Raw genomic sequence first — 19732 nt, forward strand, 5'->3', positions numbered from 1 at the left:
TGGATCATTTTAAGGATAACAGAGATTTGAGCTTCTTCTAAGGTCAACAAAAGGTCAAGAGGCATGCTAATGGTGTGAGTGCTTTCCTCAACTCAGATTGCAGCATTTTTTTTAAGTTGAGAGGATTGTATTTCTCCTGGGTGGGCGTGGCTTCAGCTAATTCAAGAGACACACCCACACCATCCTGGAGCAGACCATACTGCCTCATTTTTCATGATTTTGAAGCTTAATTTTCTAAAATTGGAGATGTCCTATTTGACTGAGATTTGACCTTGAGGTTCATAACGCAGTGACCTGTCATTCAACAAACCTAAATACTGATTTATTTTCACTTTACAGGGTCTTTAAGCGTTTCAATTAAGTGAAAAGTCCAACTACACAGCAGTTTGTAAAGTAAGTCAGCACATTTGTACATTCAGTACTTCAGATTTATTTTCAGTGCCACATTTTAATTTACAAGAGAGAATATTTACAAAGTGGCTTTGCTTTTACACACAGAAGCTAAAGCATCAAGGGGCTTGGGTCATCTCTAACAGGGTTATATTGTCACTGCACAAAAATGTATCATGGATGCTCTTAAACCCACAGACCAGGAAAAAAATAAGTTGAATTTAGATATTAGCATATTATCACCATGAATGTTATAAAATGTTTGATTGCATATCAGTCAAAACATGAATTATTTATCTAACAACACTATAAAATGACTAATGGCAAACAGGAGGAGTAAATAAAGCCGCACAAAGATAGACATGCACACTGGCATCCTCATGTGGCCCCATGAATAATGACATAGTGGCTGAGCAAAGATGAAAATACTCCAGTCACAGCTTAGTAACTAAAAATAAGTGTGTAGAATTATTCATTACAAACAGGTGTGCATGCATTTAAAACTACAGAAGCCCAGAAGGTTCGAATTTTCTTGGATTTTATTTTGCTGTTTTCCCTTCATAAAAAGAATCATTTAGTTTTCCAGAAATCTTAACTTATTCATTATTTTAGGACAGAAACACTGGATTTTAACACATGAATGGAGATTAGCATTAGTCTCTCCACTTAAAGACATAAGTAAGTACAGATTTCAATAAAACAATCTGTTTACTTTGTTTTTTTTTTCAGTGCTGTTTTTCCACCAATCAAACTCTTTTTGTAATATCCAGCCTTTTTGCAGCATTAGCTTGTCTTTTCACTCACTTCCCAAAGAGAATTATAATCAATAAATTGTAATTTCATAGCTATAATAATCAATAATATACAGCTTCAAACACTGAAAATAAAATAAATGCATAAATTATTTACATGGAAATACTTTGAAATTTTCTTAAAGAAATAAGGACTCGGATACAAATATCTAACAAATGTAATAATGCCTGCACAAGTGGATTGTGCAGACATACTAAACGGACATACACTCATGCATTTTATTCTACCTTGTAATTCCTGACAAGTAAATAGGGTTGTTTTCTTGAAATCTCGACACATTATGTTGTGTATTCTTGATAACAACGCTGGTTAATTTCAAGTTGTCACCAGAAGTGTGAGAAAGTAAAATTAAAGGTCACATATTATGCAAAACACACTTTTCAGGCTTTTCTAGGAAAAATATGTGCCCCTGGCCTGTCCACAATCCCCCCCAAGAATCAGAGAAATCATTACCCCACTTTCTCCACCTTACAGAAAATGTGTGCTGAAACAAGCCAACAGATTTTTCTTTCATGGTGTCATGTGGGGAGTTAGCCCCGCCCCCAGGTTCGGTTGGTCCTCTCCGCTTGGAAGAAAGTCCTGCCACATCCATTTCTTGAGAGGGGGCGGAGTCAGACAGCTCATTAACATTTAAAGTCATAGAAACAGCTGAGCAGGGCTGAAACAGAGGGGTTTTTAGACATGCAAAAATCCAATACTGGAGTGTTTTTTTAGCAACAAATTTCACAGGCATGTTTTGGGGATTTGTGAGACCAATATAAACTTATTTTAAGGGATAAAATATGTGACCTTTGACAATCTATATAAACTTAAAACAAAAAGTAAGGAAATTTGTATTTGGTACATTATTTCTTTGTCGTAACAATGCTTTTTGGTAATAAATCTTATACCGTTGGAAAGCCTGTTTGTTACTCTTTTAAATGATGCCACATTTGTAAGGATCATGCATTTGTGGGATGAGCAGCAGAGCTGAGTATTTTTACAACAACAAAGAAATAATGTACCGAACACAAATTTCCTTTCTTTTTGTTTTATGTTTATATAGAGTTTTTTTTCATGTCAGGCCTTCAATCCAGGTCAAATGCCCCGTCTAAAATGTTGCTGCCTGCCACAAGTAACCACTGTAGCTCCAGTTATTGGCTACTGTCTTTCTGCTACAGTGGCTCTGTAGCCCTATGCAAACAACAGTGAACTGTTAGCAGCTAGTATGACAATGTGGTTTAGCACTGTTTTAATCCAGAAAATGGGGTTGAAGTTGTACGTAAATTGTGTCGGGTTATAAGCACACATAACTGAAGCAATGAGTGATGACATTCAGCGCAGGAATGTAGATGACCTGAAAGAAAATCAGCAGTGCTAGCTCTGCTAACGTTAGCCCTAGTGTGCTAACCAACGTCAACCAACGCTGTGTCCTGTTGTATGTTTTAAAAATGTGGTTTTTTTCTCACTATTTAATAACTTGTATGGTTACATTATTCCCTAAAATAGAATGAACTTATTTTGCCCTGAAAGCTTTTTAATGTATTTAAATGTGCTGCCAATGCTTATAACAGGTTAGTTAGCTAGCTAGCGGATGCTAAGGTTGGCTAGTGTGTTCACATGCTAACAGTGCAACGTCTGCTATGTCACTAAAAAGGTATGCATGTAGGGCGCGAGGTCCGACGGGGGTCACACACTTAGTTCTTGGATGTTTTTGAGTGCACCACTATACTCCATTTGATGATATTTCTCAGTGTAAATGCACTTTGTACACTTACAGTCATGTGCATACATTTAAAGCACGTAGGACACTTAGGATTCGTAATGGGGCCTGATTTGCCAAAAACCAGGGCTAGGGAAGGAGGGGGGTAAAGCTAAAATAAATGACATGTGTGTATAGCTCAGCAGCCAAGGTCAAGATTGATGGTATCTCTTTTTTCAGGGCATTTTCACCCCTGGTTATTCACTGGCAGTTTTCAGGCCCTGGGGACATCCACACCATCACGAGGGGTTCATGGCAACCCTACTACCCGCAGAGATTGTACCCTAGGCTGTGCTTACTAACCACCTTACAAACCCCTTACTCCACCCTAAAGGAGTGGATTTTGTTATTTTTTCAACAGATAATTTTCCCATGGTACTGGTATTATGCAAGGACATCCAGAGCATGATCGGGTTGTGTCAATCCTTCATGCCAGACGGTGCCCTCAGGCGGAGCAAGCTAGCTAGCTGACAGGAAGTCGAGTTAGTGGGCTGTTAGGTTGATCCAAAGTTCAGCTGAGAGCGATTTCAATATGGAAGCTGCCAAGGATTGGCTTCAAAAGCTGTTTGAGTCCGTCTATTGTAAGCAGACGGCTGATGTCACACGGGCTTTGTCCAGTTCTTTTTATAGTCTATGGCTGTGTCTGAAATCCCTCCCTATTCACTAAAGTGCACTATATAGTGAATACGCCATTTTGTAGTGGTGTCCAAATTCTTAAGTGAGCATTGTTATTCACTCATTCTATCCCATAATGCATTTTGAAAAGTAGTGAACAACCCAGCAATATTTACCATCATGCATTGCGGTTGCTGCTCTAAAACATGACAAACGAATGAGAGGAGCACAAGAACACGTATAAAAACTTTATTTAATACTCTTATTTTTTGTTGGTTTTAACCAAATCTGTAAGAAAATGTTAAGGATTTAAAACGGAGTAACCCTGAGGATTACAAGACATGAGACCATCGTCTTTATGCAAAAATAAGTTACATTACACACAAAAATGTACACTATTTTGCCACTAAAGACACAAGCCTTTTTTATCAATTAGTATTTTTACTTTGGGGGGGGAAATACATCATATTTACTGTCGGTTTTCAGTTAAATTCTACCGTTAATTTCAATCCTCAGCAGATGTCATCGAAATCTACGAGCTGTTGTTGCTAAACGTTTTAATTGTGAGACGGTGATGACGTCATTGCTCATGGCCGGAGTAGTGTCCAAGGTCATTTTTGTGTTTTGCAGGTGAGTCCACTATCTAGTCCAATATGCTGCTCACTATATAGTGGATAGGGAGTATGCAGTGTCAATTTTGGCAGCTATTTTTAATTTTAGTTTGTCTTTAAATGAAATGCTTTTTAGTTTTAGTCACATTTTAGTCATTTCTACCCTTTTTATTTATAGTCTAGTTGATGGAAACTCCAAACATTTTAGTCTAGTTTTAGTCCATAAAAAGTCCTCACATTTTAGTCTTTACTTTCAGTCCAAGCATTTATTTTCTTGCCTAAATCTGGTACCGAGTCATGGTTGTGTGTTCTCTGCACCCTGCTTAACCTGGAGTCCCTGCTTTCTACAGCTGAGAGGCAGAAGAGATACAGCTGCATTGCATTTTGACAGATTTACTCACAGTGGAGAAATATTACAGATTTTGAATGCCAGACGAAAACTAATTTACATTTTAGTCTAGTTTTAGTCATTTTGACAAAAACTAAACTTAGTTTTAGTCATCACAGATCTGTTTTTGTTAGTTTTAGTCTAGTTTTTGTCATGAAAAAAGGCTGTCGACGAATAGTTTTAGTCAATGAAACTAACACTGGCAGTAGGGTATGAGTGAGTGGTTTCGGACACAGACTATGTGTCTATGCTAACCTTCATAGAGCCCTCCATGATTGGGGGTAGTTTCCCCCTTTCTCCCCCCCATGGGCAGTCTTTATCCCAAGATACAAATATGTCAGCATCTCAGGAAAACAAAACAAAAAAATGTACTCATCATCAAACAGCAACACTGGGTAAAATGAAATGCTTGGCTGCACGTCCTCTTAGAGCTTCCGTAGTGCTGTCAGTGTCTACACTAATCTGTTATTCTGCATTAAAAAATGTTTTATACTTGCACATGCTACCGTATTCTGTAGAAAACCAAACTTAGAAAGTTCTCCACGTCGTAAAAGGAGTATATTGAAACATATTTCTTAACTCTGTTGTGATGTTGTGCTTTCTCGTAAATAAGTCTTGGCATTATCTCTGAGGTAAATAAGACGTATCAGCCAACTTCTTTTAGATATTTTGTACCTTAATCGCTCCCGGGCAGTCATCCGTCAGTACACCTGTCTCCTCTCCATACTTCCCTCCTCCATCCATCTTCCCTCCTTCCTTCCAGGCGCTGTTGCATGCTGAACACATCGTCCCTCTTCGCCATGTGTCTTTGACGTCACTGTCTTAGGAGGGGCTCCTCCGTCAGCCTGGTAGCTGTTTGTGGTGCTGAAACAACGCCTGAATTGTCTTACCATTAAGCGGAAAAAAAGCCACTCTTGCGCCTTTTTTCCCCTCCAAACATGCAAGTTTAATCCCGCAGTCTTCACCGAGCAGCTCCCACCTGGGTCGGCGGTAAAACATGCTGTTTTAGCGGGGCTGTAGACATGGATTAGCACCGTACTGAACACAGGCAGGAGCGGTATGGATTCACGGTGGTGTCCCATCCTCGTCGCTACATTGGCGGTCAGCCTCTGCTCCTCACCTGCCCTGGCTGACAGAAAATTTGGTAAGATTCTCACATTAGTGCTCATCTAATTTTCTGTTAACATCTTACTCCCTTTCTTTGTATCCATGGTGTTGCTACATCCACTTCACTGCCTTGTTTTGCCTCATTTTTACATTCACTTGCACAATCTGCAAAAGTTGATTTAAATCATATTTCACTAGCATTTCCAAGTGCATTCAATCTTCCTTTTGCATTTTTTTCTGACTTGTGTTTGTGCTTTTGCTGTTTGAATGAGGTCTCAAGATCCAACAGGAAAAGTTACATAATCCATCAGGCCCAGTGGATGAAATCTTTGCTGTGAGACTTGCTGTTAAACCGCCACTTTCACACACAAAAGTAATTTGCACTGTATGAAAAGGAAAACTTTAACGGCCACTAATAGGATTTACAGTCAGATTGATGCGCATAATTTTAAAAATAATGCATTTAATTTCACATCTATAATGGGGTTTTCGTGCTTTATAAAAATGACTCAACACATAGCCTGAAGGAGCATGCAATTTTAAATCCAGTTAAATATTTAATAACATCCTATGCCTCCTTGGAAAAAAGGGCATCTTTCATACAGCTCCCTTTTTCAATTTCAGATTTGGCTGGGTTGTATTCACATTACCCTTGATTTGTTCTTCCAGCCCTGCCCCTGATACTACACTGTAATTTAAAGTAGTGTGGCACATGTCCAAAAGATGAGATATTATAGAAGCCATCATGATAAATTGCATCCTTGGGATTAGCCCGTCTTATAAAGCACAGTGAAAATGTGTTACCTTGGTTAAAACACAGTAGAAACTTTCTAATGAGCCTGAGGCTCACATAGGTGTGATGCAGACACTTCTCTGATGATTCAAAAAGCATCCCGCTGCATCATACTCCTAATATTTAGAGCAAGCTTTCATATGCAGGCATTCACCTTTTTCATTATAAAGCCTTGCAGCTGCTGACTATTGTTATGTGGAGAATACAGATAAATAGTCAAAACATGGTCCTTTCTCCTTGCAAAGTGGCTAATTTATGCTAAGACTACTTGTGAATGAGTCAGAGCTTATTCCCTGGGTGCGTGTACCTCACTGAATTCTCAGTATGTTTTTCCTCTACGTGTGGAAGAGGTCTCCAATGACAGAGTGAGGCCAGTTATTGTTTTTAAGGAGTCCCACTGTGGATTACAACGTCTTATAGGAAACCTTAACATCAAGGTATGCAGGTATGATGTAGTTTTATGAACATATATGACACAAAATAGCCACTGAGTGAATATCTGTATAAATGGGTGTGTTTGTGTGGAAGAGAGACAGTGTGAGCGTGCTGTGAGTGTGTGTGTGTCCCGCTGAGAGCACATGAAAGCCAGACAGTGAGAAATCAGACTGCAGCTACACGCTCTGGTTTTAAATTTAAGTGCTATCAAATGTAAGAGTTGCGGGTGACTCCATCTGCATGCATATTGTTTGGAAAAAAAACCTGGAACTTTCCCACCGTGAAAGTCGTGCCTCTGTTGCAGTTTCAAGTACTTAATGCACGAGGTATCGGCTCAAACCTATTTAGAGTTCACCCAATTTGACTTTTAAAGCATAGGCTCTGGTGTGAGTTAAGGCAGTGTTTTAATAAAGTAGCTGTGAATATACCAGGAGCAATCAAGCACTGATTTACCACCATGCAAAGCCATAAACAGTAGAAGACATTTGATATACTCGTTACAGCAGAGAGGTTATGACTAAAATCACATATTCTCACACTATCATGAGTGCAGGGGCTCTCAACCTTTTCAGCCCGCAACCCCCAAAATAAAGGTGTCAGAGACTGGGGACCCCCAATGTACCTGAAAAGGGCTGAACACAGCCATGCACATTCAAGAATAGTCACGTGGAGACAAGGCCGCCCATTGGGGGGAAAAATGGCCCAGCCTAACTAGGGCCAGCAAAATCCTGGTCCATTGTAAAGTTATATTTATCCTGAATCATAACCACTCTTATCAAAGAAACTAATATCTTTTTAATTCTGTTGTGCAGTAAAAAGCCCTCTTAAAAATGTTAATCTTTTTGTTTAAGCAGAATTAAAATACTTTAAAAAAATACATTGATAATGGCAAAAAATGCTGGGAAAGGTGGTGAAATTGGAGTTTAAAAGTGGCAGCAATGGGTTAGAAGTGCCAAAAATTGGATAAAAGCGGCTTAGAAAATAACCAAGATTGGCAAAAATTGGTTAAAAGGGTATAAAACAGGCATATTAAGTGATGAAAGGGGATCAAAAAAGTGGCTGAAATGGTGTTAAAGTAGCAAAGACAGGTGGAAATTTGGTGAAATGGGATGAAATATTGATATAAACTGGCAAAAATGGGTTAGCTGAGGTAGAAATAGTCGAAAATGGATTAAACTGGCAAAAATGGGCACATTAACTTGTGAAATGTGACGTAAAAAGTGGTAAAGATGGGTTAAAAGTTGCAAAACTGGGTCGACAGAGCCAACGATAGGCAGAGAGTGGCAAGATTTGGTTTAGAAGTGGCAAAAACAGGCAGAAAAAAAGTGGTGGAAAGGGATTAAAGTTGACAAAAAATGGGTTTTAGGTGGCAAAAGTGTGTTAAAGTTGGTAAAATTGGTGGTTAAAAAAAGATGAGAACATGCTGAACCTGGCAAAATTGTTGTCAAGTAGCAACAGTGTAAATTAAAAATGATTCCTAGTTTTTTAAAGGCATCTGGTGACCCCCTCTCAGTGTCTCACAACCCCAAATAGGGTTCGGACCCCAACGTTGAGAACCACTGCATTAGTGTAACATCATATTCATAGTACACCAGTTGTTATTAACCACCCCACAATGCATTGTGGCTCTCAGACTACTCTTTTAAATGCTTCCCCGCCAGCCAACATTTTCATTTTAAAATGTAGCCTAACTGTACTGCATTATGATTTATTACTGTAAAATAACATCCAAATGACTAAGTAGCTGTATTAATAATGAATGCTGTTGTTTACTTCTATAAAACATATTCTTCTCCTTGGATTTTATAAATCAATCATGGTCAATATAATTAGGCTTTTAGAAAACAAACCAAAAAAGAACTCTAACATCAAAATGAAAACAGATTTCTGCAAAGTAATGTCAAACAAAAATATGTAAGGGAAAATAAATGCATTAATATTAATCCCCTCTAAATTGACTAACCTAATTCAACAGAAGTCCAGGTATTCAGAGGGAACATGGCACATGTATAAATCTGCCTAGATCAGGCCGTCACAAACTAAGTGACTGTGCAAGAAGACTAGTGAGAGAGGCCACCAAGATGCCCATGAGTACTCTGAAGGAGTTACAAGCTTCAGCAGCTGAGATGGCAGAGACCCTGCAGTAAAGAGAAAGTCACTGCTTAAGAAAAGTCAGATTAAATCTCAAAAAGAGTTTGCCAAAAGGCATGTGGGAGACTCACTGGTCAAGTGGAAGAAAGTTTTTTGGTCTGATGAGACCACTAAACATCACAAACACATCATCCACTTTGAAGCATGGTGGTGGCAGCATCATGCTGTGTAGGTGCTTCTCAGCAGCCAACTCAGGTAGTCTAGTGAAGGTAAAGGGTAAAATGAATGTGGCAAAATATAGGAAAATCCTGGAGGACAATCTTATTCAGTCTGTGAGAGATCTATGGCTTGGGGGAAGATTTATGTTCCAGCAAGACAATGACCCTATACAGGACACATCTTATTTGGACAACATCAGAGTAGACAGGGCCCAATGCCCCCCCTAGTGGTGCCCCAAGTTGGGAACCAGTGATCTAAAACATTAAATCGGCCTGATACCTTAGTGGTTTACATCTCTACCTTTGGAATGGGAGATAGGGGGCTTGAATCTTAGTCAGGGCCTGATCAGTATCCAGTGTGGGTCCTTAATAGCATAAAGCAGGGATGTCAAACTCAATCACAGCAGGGGCTGGATTCTGGATTTAGGTGTAACCTGAGGGTCAACAGGGTCAACATTCAACCATAAACTTTAAACCTCATTTTCACCAGTGATAAATTATATGCAAAAAAAACCTTTTGAGAATAAAAAAGGAAAAATGATTAGTTTAAGAGCTTAAGAGTGTTCAAAAGGTTAAAATGCATTATTAAAGTCAAAAAAATATTTTTAAAAAGCAAATATATAAGATAGAACGTCAAAATCATGAGTTTAAAATGTCAAATATTAGTTCAAATTCTACATTTTGAGTCTAAAATCTAAAAAAATGAGATTTAAAGTCAAGTTAGGAGTTGGAAGGTCAAAACATGAGATGAAATTTGAAATATTTAGTTAAAAAGGTTAAAATATGATTCAAAATGTAACATTTTGAATCCAAAAAGGTTGAAATATGTGATAAAATCCAAATTATGAATTGAAAATCATAGGTTTAAGTCATAATTCTGAGATGCAAAATTGAAAATATGAAATGAAAAAACAAATAATTTTTTCCCCCATATTTCTGACTTTTTATCAGATAATCCTTACTCTTTACTTTTTCATTTCTTCATGACTTAACAAGGATATTTTAAATCATTGGGGTTAAATTTACATTTTTATTGTGGGGGGAATCTGCAGACCTCATACTGGCGGGACAGTTATAAGAAAAACTAGAAAAGTACTCGGAGAGTGCAGACCTCCGCCATTAGCCCTATCTCCCAATAGTACAGAATCCTTTAAAAAATTCCTGGATCCAGTTGGTGATCCGGATCACTCCCAAAAATCTAATCAGTTCTTCCTTATGTCATTTCTGACATTTCCTGAAAATTTCATCAAAATCTGTCCATAACTTTTTGAGTTATGTTGCTAACAAACTAATAAACCCTGCCGATCACATGACCTCCTTGGCAGAGGTAATAAGATATGATCATGCAGGCCAGGTGTAACTGTACCATGGGCCGGATTTAGCCCGTGGGCCTTGAGTTTGACACCCCTGGCATAATGGGTACATTTGTTCAAATAAAACATTTGTCTTAAAAAATGCTCAGGACGTGATCAGATAAGAGAAAAGAATGTACTGTTTTGACCACAGGGGGCGCCAAAATCAATGCACAGAAACAGAAGCTTTAATGGTGTATACAAATAATTAAAAAAAAAAAGAATTACTGGTGTTTCCCCCAAAGATTGTTGAAGGGTAGATTATTATTTAGGCAGATATTTTGTAACTTAGTCCTATGGGTCCAAAATTAAGCAACCCCAGTCTTTTGTGTGTTGAATTTCCCTGTCGTTCCAGCACCAGCCTTCAAAAAAGCCCTACTGTATAATAAAAACCACATCTGCGCCATTCTCTCTAACTCTCCCTGATGACATCAGCAGTAGTAAAACACTCAAAGATGTTATTTAGTCACCTTGACTAGATTGTGACACCGCTGCAGTGCCTCACAGGATGACGCTTCAGTCTACCAGCAAACAGGAGAGGTCATGGGCGGGTTAACGTGTACTTCCAGCTCTCCAGATGAAGTGACTCACCAAACCAGCCTTGAGTCCTGTGCTTTGAGGCGAGGGATGATTTAAAATCATGTTTGAGAAGAAGCCACAGGATGAAATCTCTACTAGTGGGAAGTGTTTGGTAATTTTAACAACACTGTGACAGAGTTCAGCCTTGATGACTATACAGTGTTGTTCCTATGAAGGGGGGTGGATAGGCATCTTTTCCGCTCAGTTAAAAGCACACTGAGGAGAAGAATGCCACTGATTTTTTTCTTAATAACACTCAAGCATCTTGCAGTCACGTTTTCTATCGTCTGCTGTTACAATTGTCTCAGCATCTTTTTTTTATTTGCAGAGGTTTCAGCTGTGTCCTGAATCCCAATAGAAACCAATGAAAACCCCACAGTTTGTTAACCAGACAGGCAGCCTCTCTGCCTGCAAGGTCGATATGCTTTTAGCTAGTTTGTCGAGCAGACTGCTAAACCAGTTACATAAATCCAATAAAGCATCATTTTTGAATAGCTTTTGGGATATAATGAGAATTAAAATGTCACTCCAAATCTCATGTAGCGGGAACACAGAGATCAGACTGAGATGAACATTTCTGAAAGCGTGAAAATGAAGAAGTCCTTCCTGCCAATCTTTCTAAGCATTTGCACCAGGCCTCAAAGGATTCTTTGCCAATTCATGAAGACCTTTTTAGTAAGAACTGCCTTTTACTGTTAAATTAAGGAGTGTTATTGATGGATGACGATCCCTGACAAGGTTGGTTATCTCCAATATGTACACGGAGGCTTTGTCCTCTAATGCTGCTCTGCTGGGTCTTTTTATTACGACCGGCTATCAGCAGCCATCGCATAATACACCCCGACAACTTAGATTTGATTCATAGGCTGCTGAGCTCTATCTATTCTGCCAGGGGCCGCCGTCGTCCCATAGATATCAGGACTGAGTGGAGATATCAAACATCTTATAGTGGTTGTAAATCATCTGAAGGGATTGAAATGTGGTGTGATATGAGGATGGATGTTTTACAACCGTGCGGGTTATGAACACTGTACTGTATATATCCTGGTGAGGTTAGACATCTTGCTTTGCTTGAAGTGGTTTGTTTTCATCCTGTTGGTTTTGTGGTTTGTTGTAATGGGTGTTTTTTTTTGCTGAGTTGCTAGGACACTCCCTGTGGGTCCCAAGGGACCGGTTATTTTGATGCATGCTGGGAGCAAGCTTATTATACCCACGGTATTAATGCAACGAGCATTTTCAAACAGTCTTCCTGAACAAATTCTGTATATTTCAATTGGAGATAACATAACTATACTTTATATAGAATTTATGTACTGTATTTGAAGATAAACCATTTACAAGTCTCTTATTAAGCTCTTTGAGCCATGTCATAATACCAAAAGTAGGGATGTACCGATGCATTCGACCTCTGTAACAGCTGTGTTGTATCAATTTAAAGGTCACATATTTTGCCCTTTAAAGACAAGCTTATATTTGTCTCAGAGGTCCCCAAAACATGCCTGTGCAAGTTTGTAGCTGAAAAAAACACTCCAGTTTTGGATTTTTGCATGTCTAAAACCCCTCTGTTTCAGCCCTGCTCATAGCAAGCTGTTTCTGTGTCTGTGGCTTTAAATGTTGATGAGCTGTCTGACTCCGCCCCTCTCAGGAAGTAGATTTGGATTAATGGATGTAGCTCCATTAGGAGGAGGACAGAACTGTACAATTTATGGATTGGGTATTTGGTAAACCTGCCAATTATTAAGTGTAAGTGTTTCAATCAGACCGGTTGTCACCAGCATTCATGGAATGGGTTTCCATGGCCGAGCAGCTGCATGCAAGCCTCACATTACAAAGTCCAGTGCCAAGCTTTGGATGGAAAGGCATACCGAAACTGGACTGAGGAGCAGGGGAAAATGTTTTGTGGAGTGACGAATCACACCTCTCTGTTTGGCAGTCACATGGGCGGTAGAACATAGTTTGGTGGAGAGATAATAGTATGGGGCTGTTTTTCAGGGAAATCATAATGCTTCAGCATAACTAAGGCTTTTTGGACAACGCTATGCTTCCAGCTACTTTAATCCACATAGTGTATCATGGGAAACATAGTTTTTTGTGTTTTTGCCATTATATCTGGGTATTGGGAGTATTACCCAATCCACAAAATGTGAAATAACCAAACTCAGGCCTTTGTTCGTGGTCCTTCTGTGTCTGACAGCATGAAATCTGATGTCTTTTCAGGATTATAGTAATACCCACCCCTCTTATGGTATCTCCACTCACAACCATGGAAGCCCACAGCTGTATTTGTGCCAGCACAGTCCATGGAATAGAGCAGAGCTCACTTGCATTCAAAATTGTAGCTTAAAGTTCTTAGCCTTCTTTTATTTGTGGAACAGGAAGATATAAAAACAAGTCAAATGTCTCTTATCATGTTTGCTCACACAGCACTCGTCTGATATTACTCGCGTGGCGTTAGCTCAAGTCAGTGGAGGAGAAAAACTGAAGCAGTCGAGTGGTTCGACTCAAGACGTCTTTTAAGGCTTGTAGATATACACACTACTTTGAATTTGAAGTGCTTAAGGACCAGATTGTGGCATTAAAGTGAGTCCAGGCCAGACAGAGCATCTCACAGCTGTAAACTCAACAACATCAAATCTGTCCAAGCACCTGCAATAGATGGCATGCTAACACAAAGCTACAACTTTAGTTTAGTAGTAAAAGACCCCCAGATCCTGAGTGATGCTGAAGATAAGAGCATAATACTGACACCAGTTAAGCTGCTGAGGCTTGATTTTTCACAACAGGCTTAGTGTCCTCTGTTTTGTTTGAGAAAACATAAAAGAGAGATGTTGTGTATGTCATTCTTATTAGGATCCATACTGATGTGGATTTATGTAAGGTTAACACCTTGTTTCCACTTGGCTTTTATATATTTTACTAAATATGCTTTGTTCCAGGCAGACCAACTTCCTTATCTGTTTCTTGACATATAATATTAACCCTGTTTGTGTTTCGGTAATTCCTGAAACACATATTCTAAGCTAGGGAAAGGGAGGAAAAATGACAAAATTACACTTTTTCCATGGCTGTATGTAGTCTTAGTGTGAATGTATCCATTTTCTATCTGTAAAAAGTGCACTTCCTGGTATTAAGCGCCAGGAGGCATAATCTGTATATAAACATATATTTGGACATGATTCCCCTAGGTATGTGGAAATGATAACCCGACACACCAGATGGATTTGTTTCACACATCCATCTGGAAAACTTCCCATAGACAATGTTTGGGAGAGGGCAGAGCCTTTGAAAAAAGACTCAGAGGGTGATTGGATGAACGTTCTGTCTGTCACATTTTTACGGGCCAATCAGAGCAATAAAACACATGGCATCATATGTGTGCGCTGTTACGAAGGAGTAGACTCCATAGAGAACTGCATAACGCATCCATGGCAACTCTAGACATGTCAGTACATGACTTTTGTTGTTTTTGAAACGTCGTCAAGTTCTGATAAAACTGACGTTATAGCAGCAACCACACTAATCTTTTCCACCATAATTGCACCGGCCTCTTGTCGCTGCTTGCTTACGTCACGACTCCACCGAGCCCGAAAGTACCGCCTCTTACTCCTGATTGGTCCTGTCACTTTCTTACAGGGTCCAATCTGATTAGATGGGAGATTTGCAAAATGGATTCGCCAGTGAGAAACACGGAAACGTGCAAATCCACCTGCTTTGTAAGGCTATGGAAATTAGCTGTTAGTCTTATTTTTTTTTAATAGCAATTACGTGTCACCTGATCTCAGGGGATGATATGGAGCAATGTAAAAGTAATGTAACTCAGCAATGACTATTTTAGTGATGTAATGCATGATATGATTTGAAAATTTTCTTTAAGTTTTCTAGTGTCTACGAAGACATGAGATTGACTTCAATATCCCTATTCTTATTTGTCTTTATGGGTTTACACAATAATTTTTAATTTTAAGGTTATACAGTTGCTAATTAAACCGTTTATTTTTTTCCCTTTGTTTAAAAAGAAAAGCCAGAAACAGCACCTTCTGCAGGTAAAAAGGGGAACTGCAGTATACATTTGTCAAACAGATTTATTTTGTTCAATTGCCTTTGTGTCAGTTTTTAATTGTATTAAATGTAATAGCATGCTCATTTATGCACATCTGAGCAGAGTTACAATAATAATCTTTAAGTTAAAGTATGTCAGACAGGCGATGAATGTAACACCGGTGATGTGACCTCAATTCTTTATTCAACTGTCTAAGCCTGACTACATCAGTGATACCCAGACGGTGGCCAGTGGACCAGGTCAGGTCCTTATGAGCTAATCATCTGCTCCACCCTTGTCATAATTTTACAAAAAGAGTAAAATAATACAATCATGACAGTTTGCTGACTCCTTTTTGCAGACCATGTGCTATATTAACATAAATGATACATTGCACCAGAGATATAATAAAGCTAATTCACATCAGACCACCTTTCAAACCTGTACTTTTTTTCTAACATGTATGCATTCATTCTTTCATTCATTTGCTTCAGTTTTATTTTGTAAGACATTAACACACAATCTGAGAATTTTGAGTTACTGTACAATACTTAAACACATAAAAGCAACAGTAACTCTGAAAATAACTTATTGAGTAATTGAAGAAAACCTGCAGATATTTTGGCCCTCTGCTTGATTCTCTTGACACAATTTGGCCCTCAGAATAAACAAATAGAAGGACTATATATTGATGTGCTCTCAACAAATCTGAAATGCTCCTAAAAATGGCTGATTCTGTTACTTTCTAAAGCATAATGAGGCATGAATGAACTCTGCTTGAACGCCCTTTGAAACCCAATTAAATTGAAAACTGATACGAGGATAAAAGCTAATAGGACTGCCAGAAACTTCACTGACCCTGCTGTGATGTCTCTAACTTCCTAAGTAAAGGTTGTGTTGCATTTTTCTTACCTCCTCTGTATGTCTGAGTCATCTTGACTAAATTTGTGAGGGGTCTGCTTTAAGCAGCTCGCACTGGCCTTCAGTTTAAACTTTGTAGACACTTGAAGCTTTTGTACAATTCACTGAAAACTATGAGTCATCCAATAAACGACTATCTTTTTTTTAATGAAACTTTTTGTGCCAACTCCTCTTGTGCACACACAGTGCAGTTAAAAAGTATGTTCCCCCCTCTTTATTTCTTTCTTTTTTCATTTTTGTCACATTTAAATGATTCAGATCAAACTCATTTTACAATTAGATAACCAGAGTTAATAGAAATACACTTGGCACCATATGGAAAAGTAATTGCCCTCTAATCTTAGTAACTGGTTGGCCATCTTTGGCAGCAAGTGTTTGTGATAACTGAGGAGTCCCCACTCTACCCCAGTATCTCAATTAGAATGAAGTCCTGACTTTGCCAGGGCCACTCCAAAACCTTAATTTTGTTCTTTTAAGCCATTCAGAGGTGGACTTGCTGGTGTTTTGGATCATTGTCCTGCTACATAATCCAAGTGTGCTTGAGTTGAGTTCACAACTCAAGGCTGCACTAGTATGATGTTGTTTTATCAAATGCTGTGTTAGATTTACGCCAGCTGTAACGGGATGTACACCTTCCAAAAAGTTAATCTTTTGTCTCGTCAGTCCACATAATAGTGTCACAAAAGTCTTGGGGATCATCAAGATGTTTTTGGCAAATGTGAGATGAGCCTTTGTGCTTGTTTTGGTCAGCAGTGGTTTTGAACAAGGAACTCTCCCATAGATGCCATTTTTGCCCAGTCTCTTTCTTATTGCCAGATCATGAACACTGACCTTAACTGAGTCAAGTGAGGCCTGCCCGTCTTTAGATGTTGTTTCGGGTTCTTTTGTGACCTCCTGGATGAGTCGATGCAATCTTGGAGTCATTTTGGTAGTTTTTGGTAGTTTTCAAGTTTTCTCCATTTGTGGATAATGGCTCTCACCGAGGTTCTTGACTCAACAGGTCTGGCAGTAATCAGGCCTGGGTGTGGTTAGTGACTTTGAACTCAGCTATCAGAAAGGGGTGGGTAGGTTTGTAGCTCTTTTCCCTTTATAAAAGGAAATTATCATTCAAAAACAGCATTTTTTATTTTCTCCCGCTAGTTGTGTCTTATATTAAAATTTGTTTATATGATAATAGCAACAGCTGCAGCATTTACCATCAGTTTGATTGGCCTAAAATTGATTTATAATGTCAAAAAACAGCTGATACAGCGCTGTTTCAGTGACAAGTTAAACACTGACAAGGCAATCAAATACACTGATTTTGTTCATTTCTAATATGCAGTCTTTAAAGTGTAAGCACTGAATTTCAGCAAAAGGACGACACAAGGCAGGCTGTATATTCCTAGCTCGGGAATCAGCCACGGCTGGTGTGAGAACAGACGAAGTGTGATGTTTCTTTGTGACTCAACAGATGCTCGGAGGAGTGAGTGCTGGCTTTGACTTGTTACTGAGACGGGGGGAGTGGGAGAAAAGCGGCTGGCTGTGCTTCTGCGTCTTTCTTTCCCAAAAAATGTCAGCGGCTCTTGAGAGGAAGGAAGTCAGAAATGTGTCAAACAGACGTGTCGAGGCAATCCATCTGGCTGTTCCGTGTTTTTTCCCCGCTTGGGTTCAAGGTGAAACTGGAGGAAATTCTGGGTCAAGGAGGAAGTTTGCCACCAGAGAAGCAGGAGAAGGGTGGACTGCTCTTCTATTTACACGCTAATCTAAAATTAAATTAAACTTCAGTGGCGGCTTTTTTTCTCCCTGGAGACGAGGTGTAAGAACATGATGCATTTACACTTCTGTGATGGTAAAACAGTGCAAAGAATGTTCTCGTACTTTCTCACTCCTCTTTGCACCTGAGCTTCACTGCCACGTGATGAAGAAAGTGTGAAAACATCCCAGGGCCTTACAAAGAAAAGGTTCACGCCTCTGTGGTGTCTTTTCACAACTGTTTCATTCCATTCAAATTAAACAGTCCTGATAAAGGGGTCAGCGTGAAGGTCACCTCTATGTTGCAGAGCCAGGATTAATAATGAGGACAATAACACCGTAATGAGGATTCTGAAGGCTTCAGAGTCGAGCACGAGAATTAATCCATACTATCTGAGCTGTGATTAAAGCACTAATGTGCCTGCTCAGTCTTAGGGTATGCTGATTAATGCTCAACACTATTTCTCAGTGCAGAAAGGAAACAAAGTTATCATTATGTGCGGAGGAAAGGCAAAGAAATTATGAAGACGTATGTTTCTGTTTATGTTATACCTCCTGAACTTCATTAGTGGTGTTATCTCTCCTAATTTGGATCCACTAAAATGCATTTTCCCAGCTCTAATAAAACACCATTTTTTACAACCTAAACAATGTGATTGGCTAAGCGCCTGTGTCCACTAATGTAGTTTTTGTGCTGGCAGCAGCCATTTTTAATACAGAACCAGTGCAGTTTTGCCTTTTTAGTGCTGTCTCACCTGTCCCTCGCTGACCAGTCAAATCAAGAAGAGGCGGTACTTACGTAGATATGTAAATTCCTCTCTGTTGTATGTTTCCTTGGTGACATTTCCTGGAATTAAAGCTAATATAAAGCATACATAGCAATTTAAACACTTCTATCAAGGAACACAGAGCAGCCTTGTTATCATGGGCATGGGGAAATAGTCTTTTGAAAAATAACAAAATCCACACTTTTAGGATGGAGTAAGGGGTGGATGTGGTAAGTAAGCATATCCTAGGGTAGTAGCGTTTCCATGAGGCCTTGGTCATAGAAGAGCCTGAAAACCGCCGGTGGTCTCTAGGCACAATACAAAGGGTGAAAAGGCCCAGACAGAAGAAATGCTGTTGAGCTTGACGTTGGCTGCTAAGTGACACACAAACATGTGTCGACGTGTTGAGCTTGTCTCCGGCTTTGTGGTTCCCATTTCAGAGAGTTTTTGTAGTTTATTAGACTTTTAAATAAGAAAAACTGGTACCAAATGTGGGGCTGCACGGCGGCGCAGTGGTTAGTGCTGTTAGCGCTTGCCTCACAGCAAGAAGGTCCCTGGTTCGCTTCCCAGTCAGGGCCCTTCTGTGCAGAGTTTGCATGTTCTCCTCCCACCACCAAAGACATGCTCATTAGGTTGACTCTAAATTGGCCGTAGGTGTGAGTGTGAGCATGCCTGGTTGTTTGTCTGTCTCTATATATCTGAGTGCAGGGTGTACCCTGCCTCTGCCCAGTGACAGCTGGGATAGGGTCCAGTCCCCTGTGACTCACAACGGGATAAGCAGTAAAGAAAATGGATGGGATGGTACCAAATGAGGAGCTGTTTGGGAGCCAAAAGACCAGCTCTTATAACTGAGCTGTGCAAAATGATCCAAAGCTCTAAAAAGAGCTGAAATTACCATCATTATCCATCCTGTTTGCAGTCTAGTGGCTGGGCACATGACTCTAAGAAATATATTAATGTTGCTCTGTGACAACAGTGGAGATAGTTGATGGTATATATTGTGTTTGCAGCTTGTTACTCTGCCCCCAGGGGCAAAAACTGATCTTAAAGCAGCACTAGATGTTTGTGACATCTTTGATTAAATTTACACTCACAACTACTCCTTGGTTTACCTGATTGTTCTGTCTGTCACACTAGA

General features: G+C 39.4%; 1 protein-coding gene across 1 annotated transcript in view; it reads left to right on the forward strand.

Moving 5' to 3' along the window:
- The first annotated feature begins 5398 nt into the window (after positions 1-5398).
- ptprn2 (protein tyrosine phosphatase receptor type N2) overlaps positions 5399-19732 on the forward strand; it is a 250356-nt gene continuing 236022 nt past the window's right edge. The window contains exon 1 of the mRNA XM_041813639.1: positions 5399-5702. Coding sequence (XP_041669573.1) covers positions 5618-5702 — 85 coding nt within the window. The 5' untranslated portion in view covers positions 5399-5617. The remainder of the gene's footprint in view (positions 5703-19732) is intronic.

This window comes from Cheilinus undulatus, linkage group 19 (genome assembly GCF_018320785.1).
Source record: "Cheilinus undulatus linkage group 19, ASM1832078v1, whole genome shotgun sequence".
NCBI classification, from domain to species: domain Eukaryota; kingdom Metazoa; phylum Chordata; class Actinopteri; order Labriformes; family Labridae; genus Cheilinus; species Cheilinus undulatus.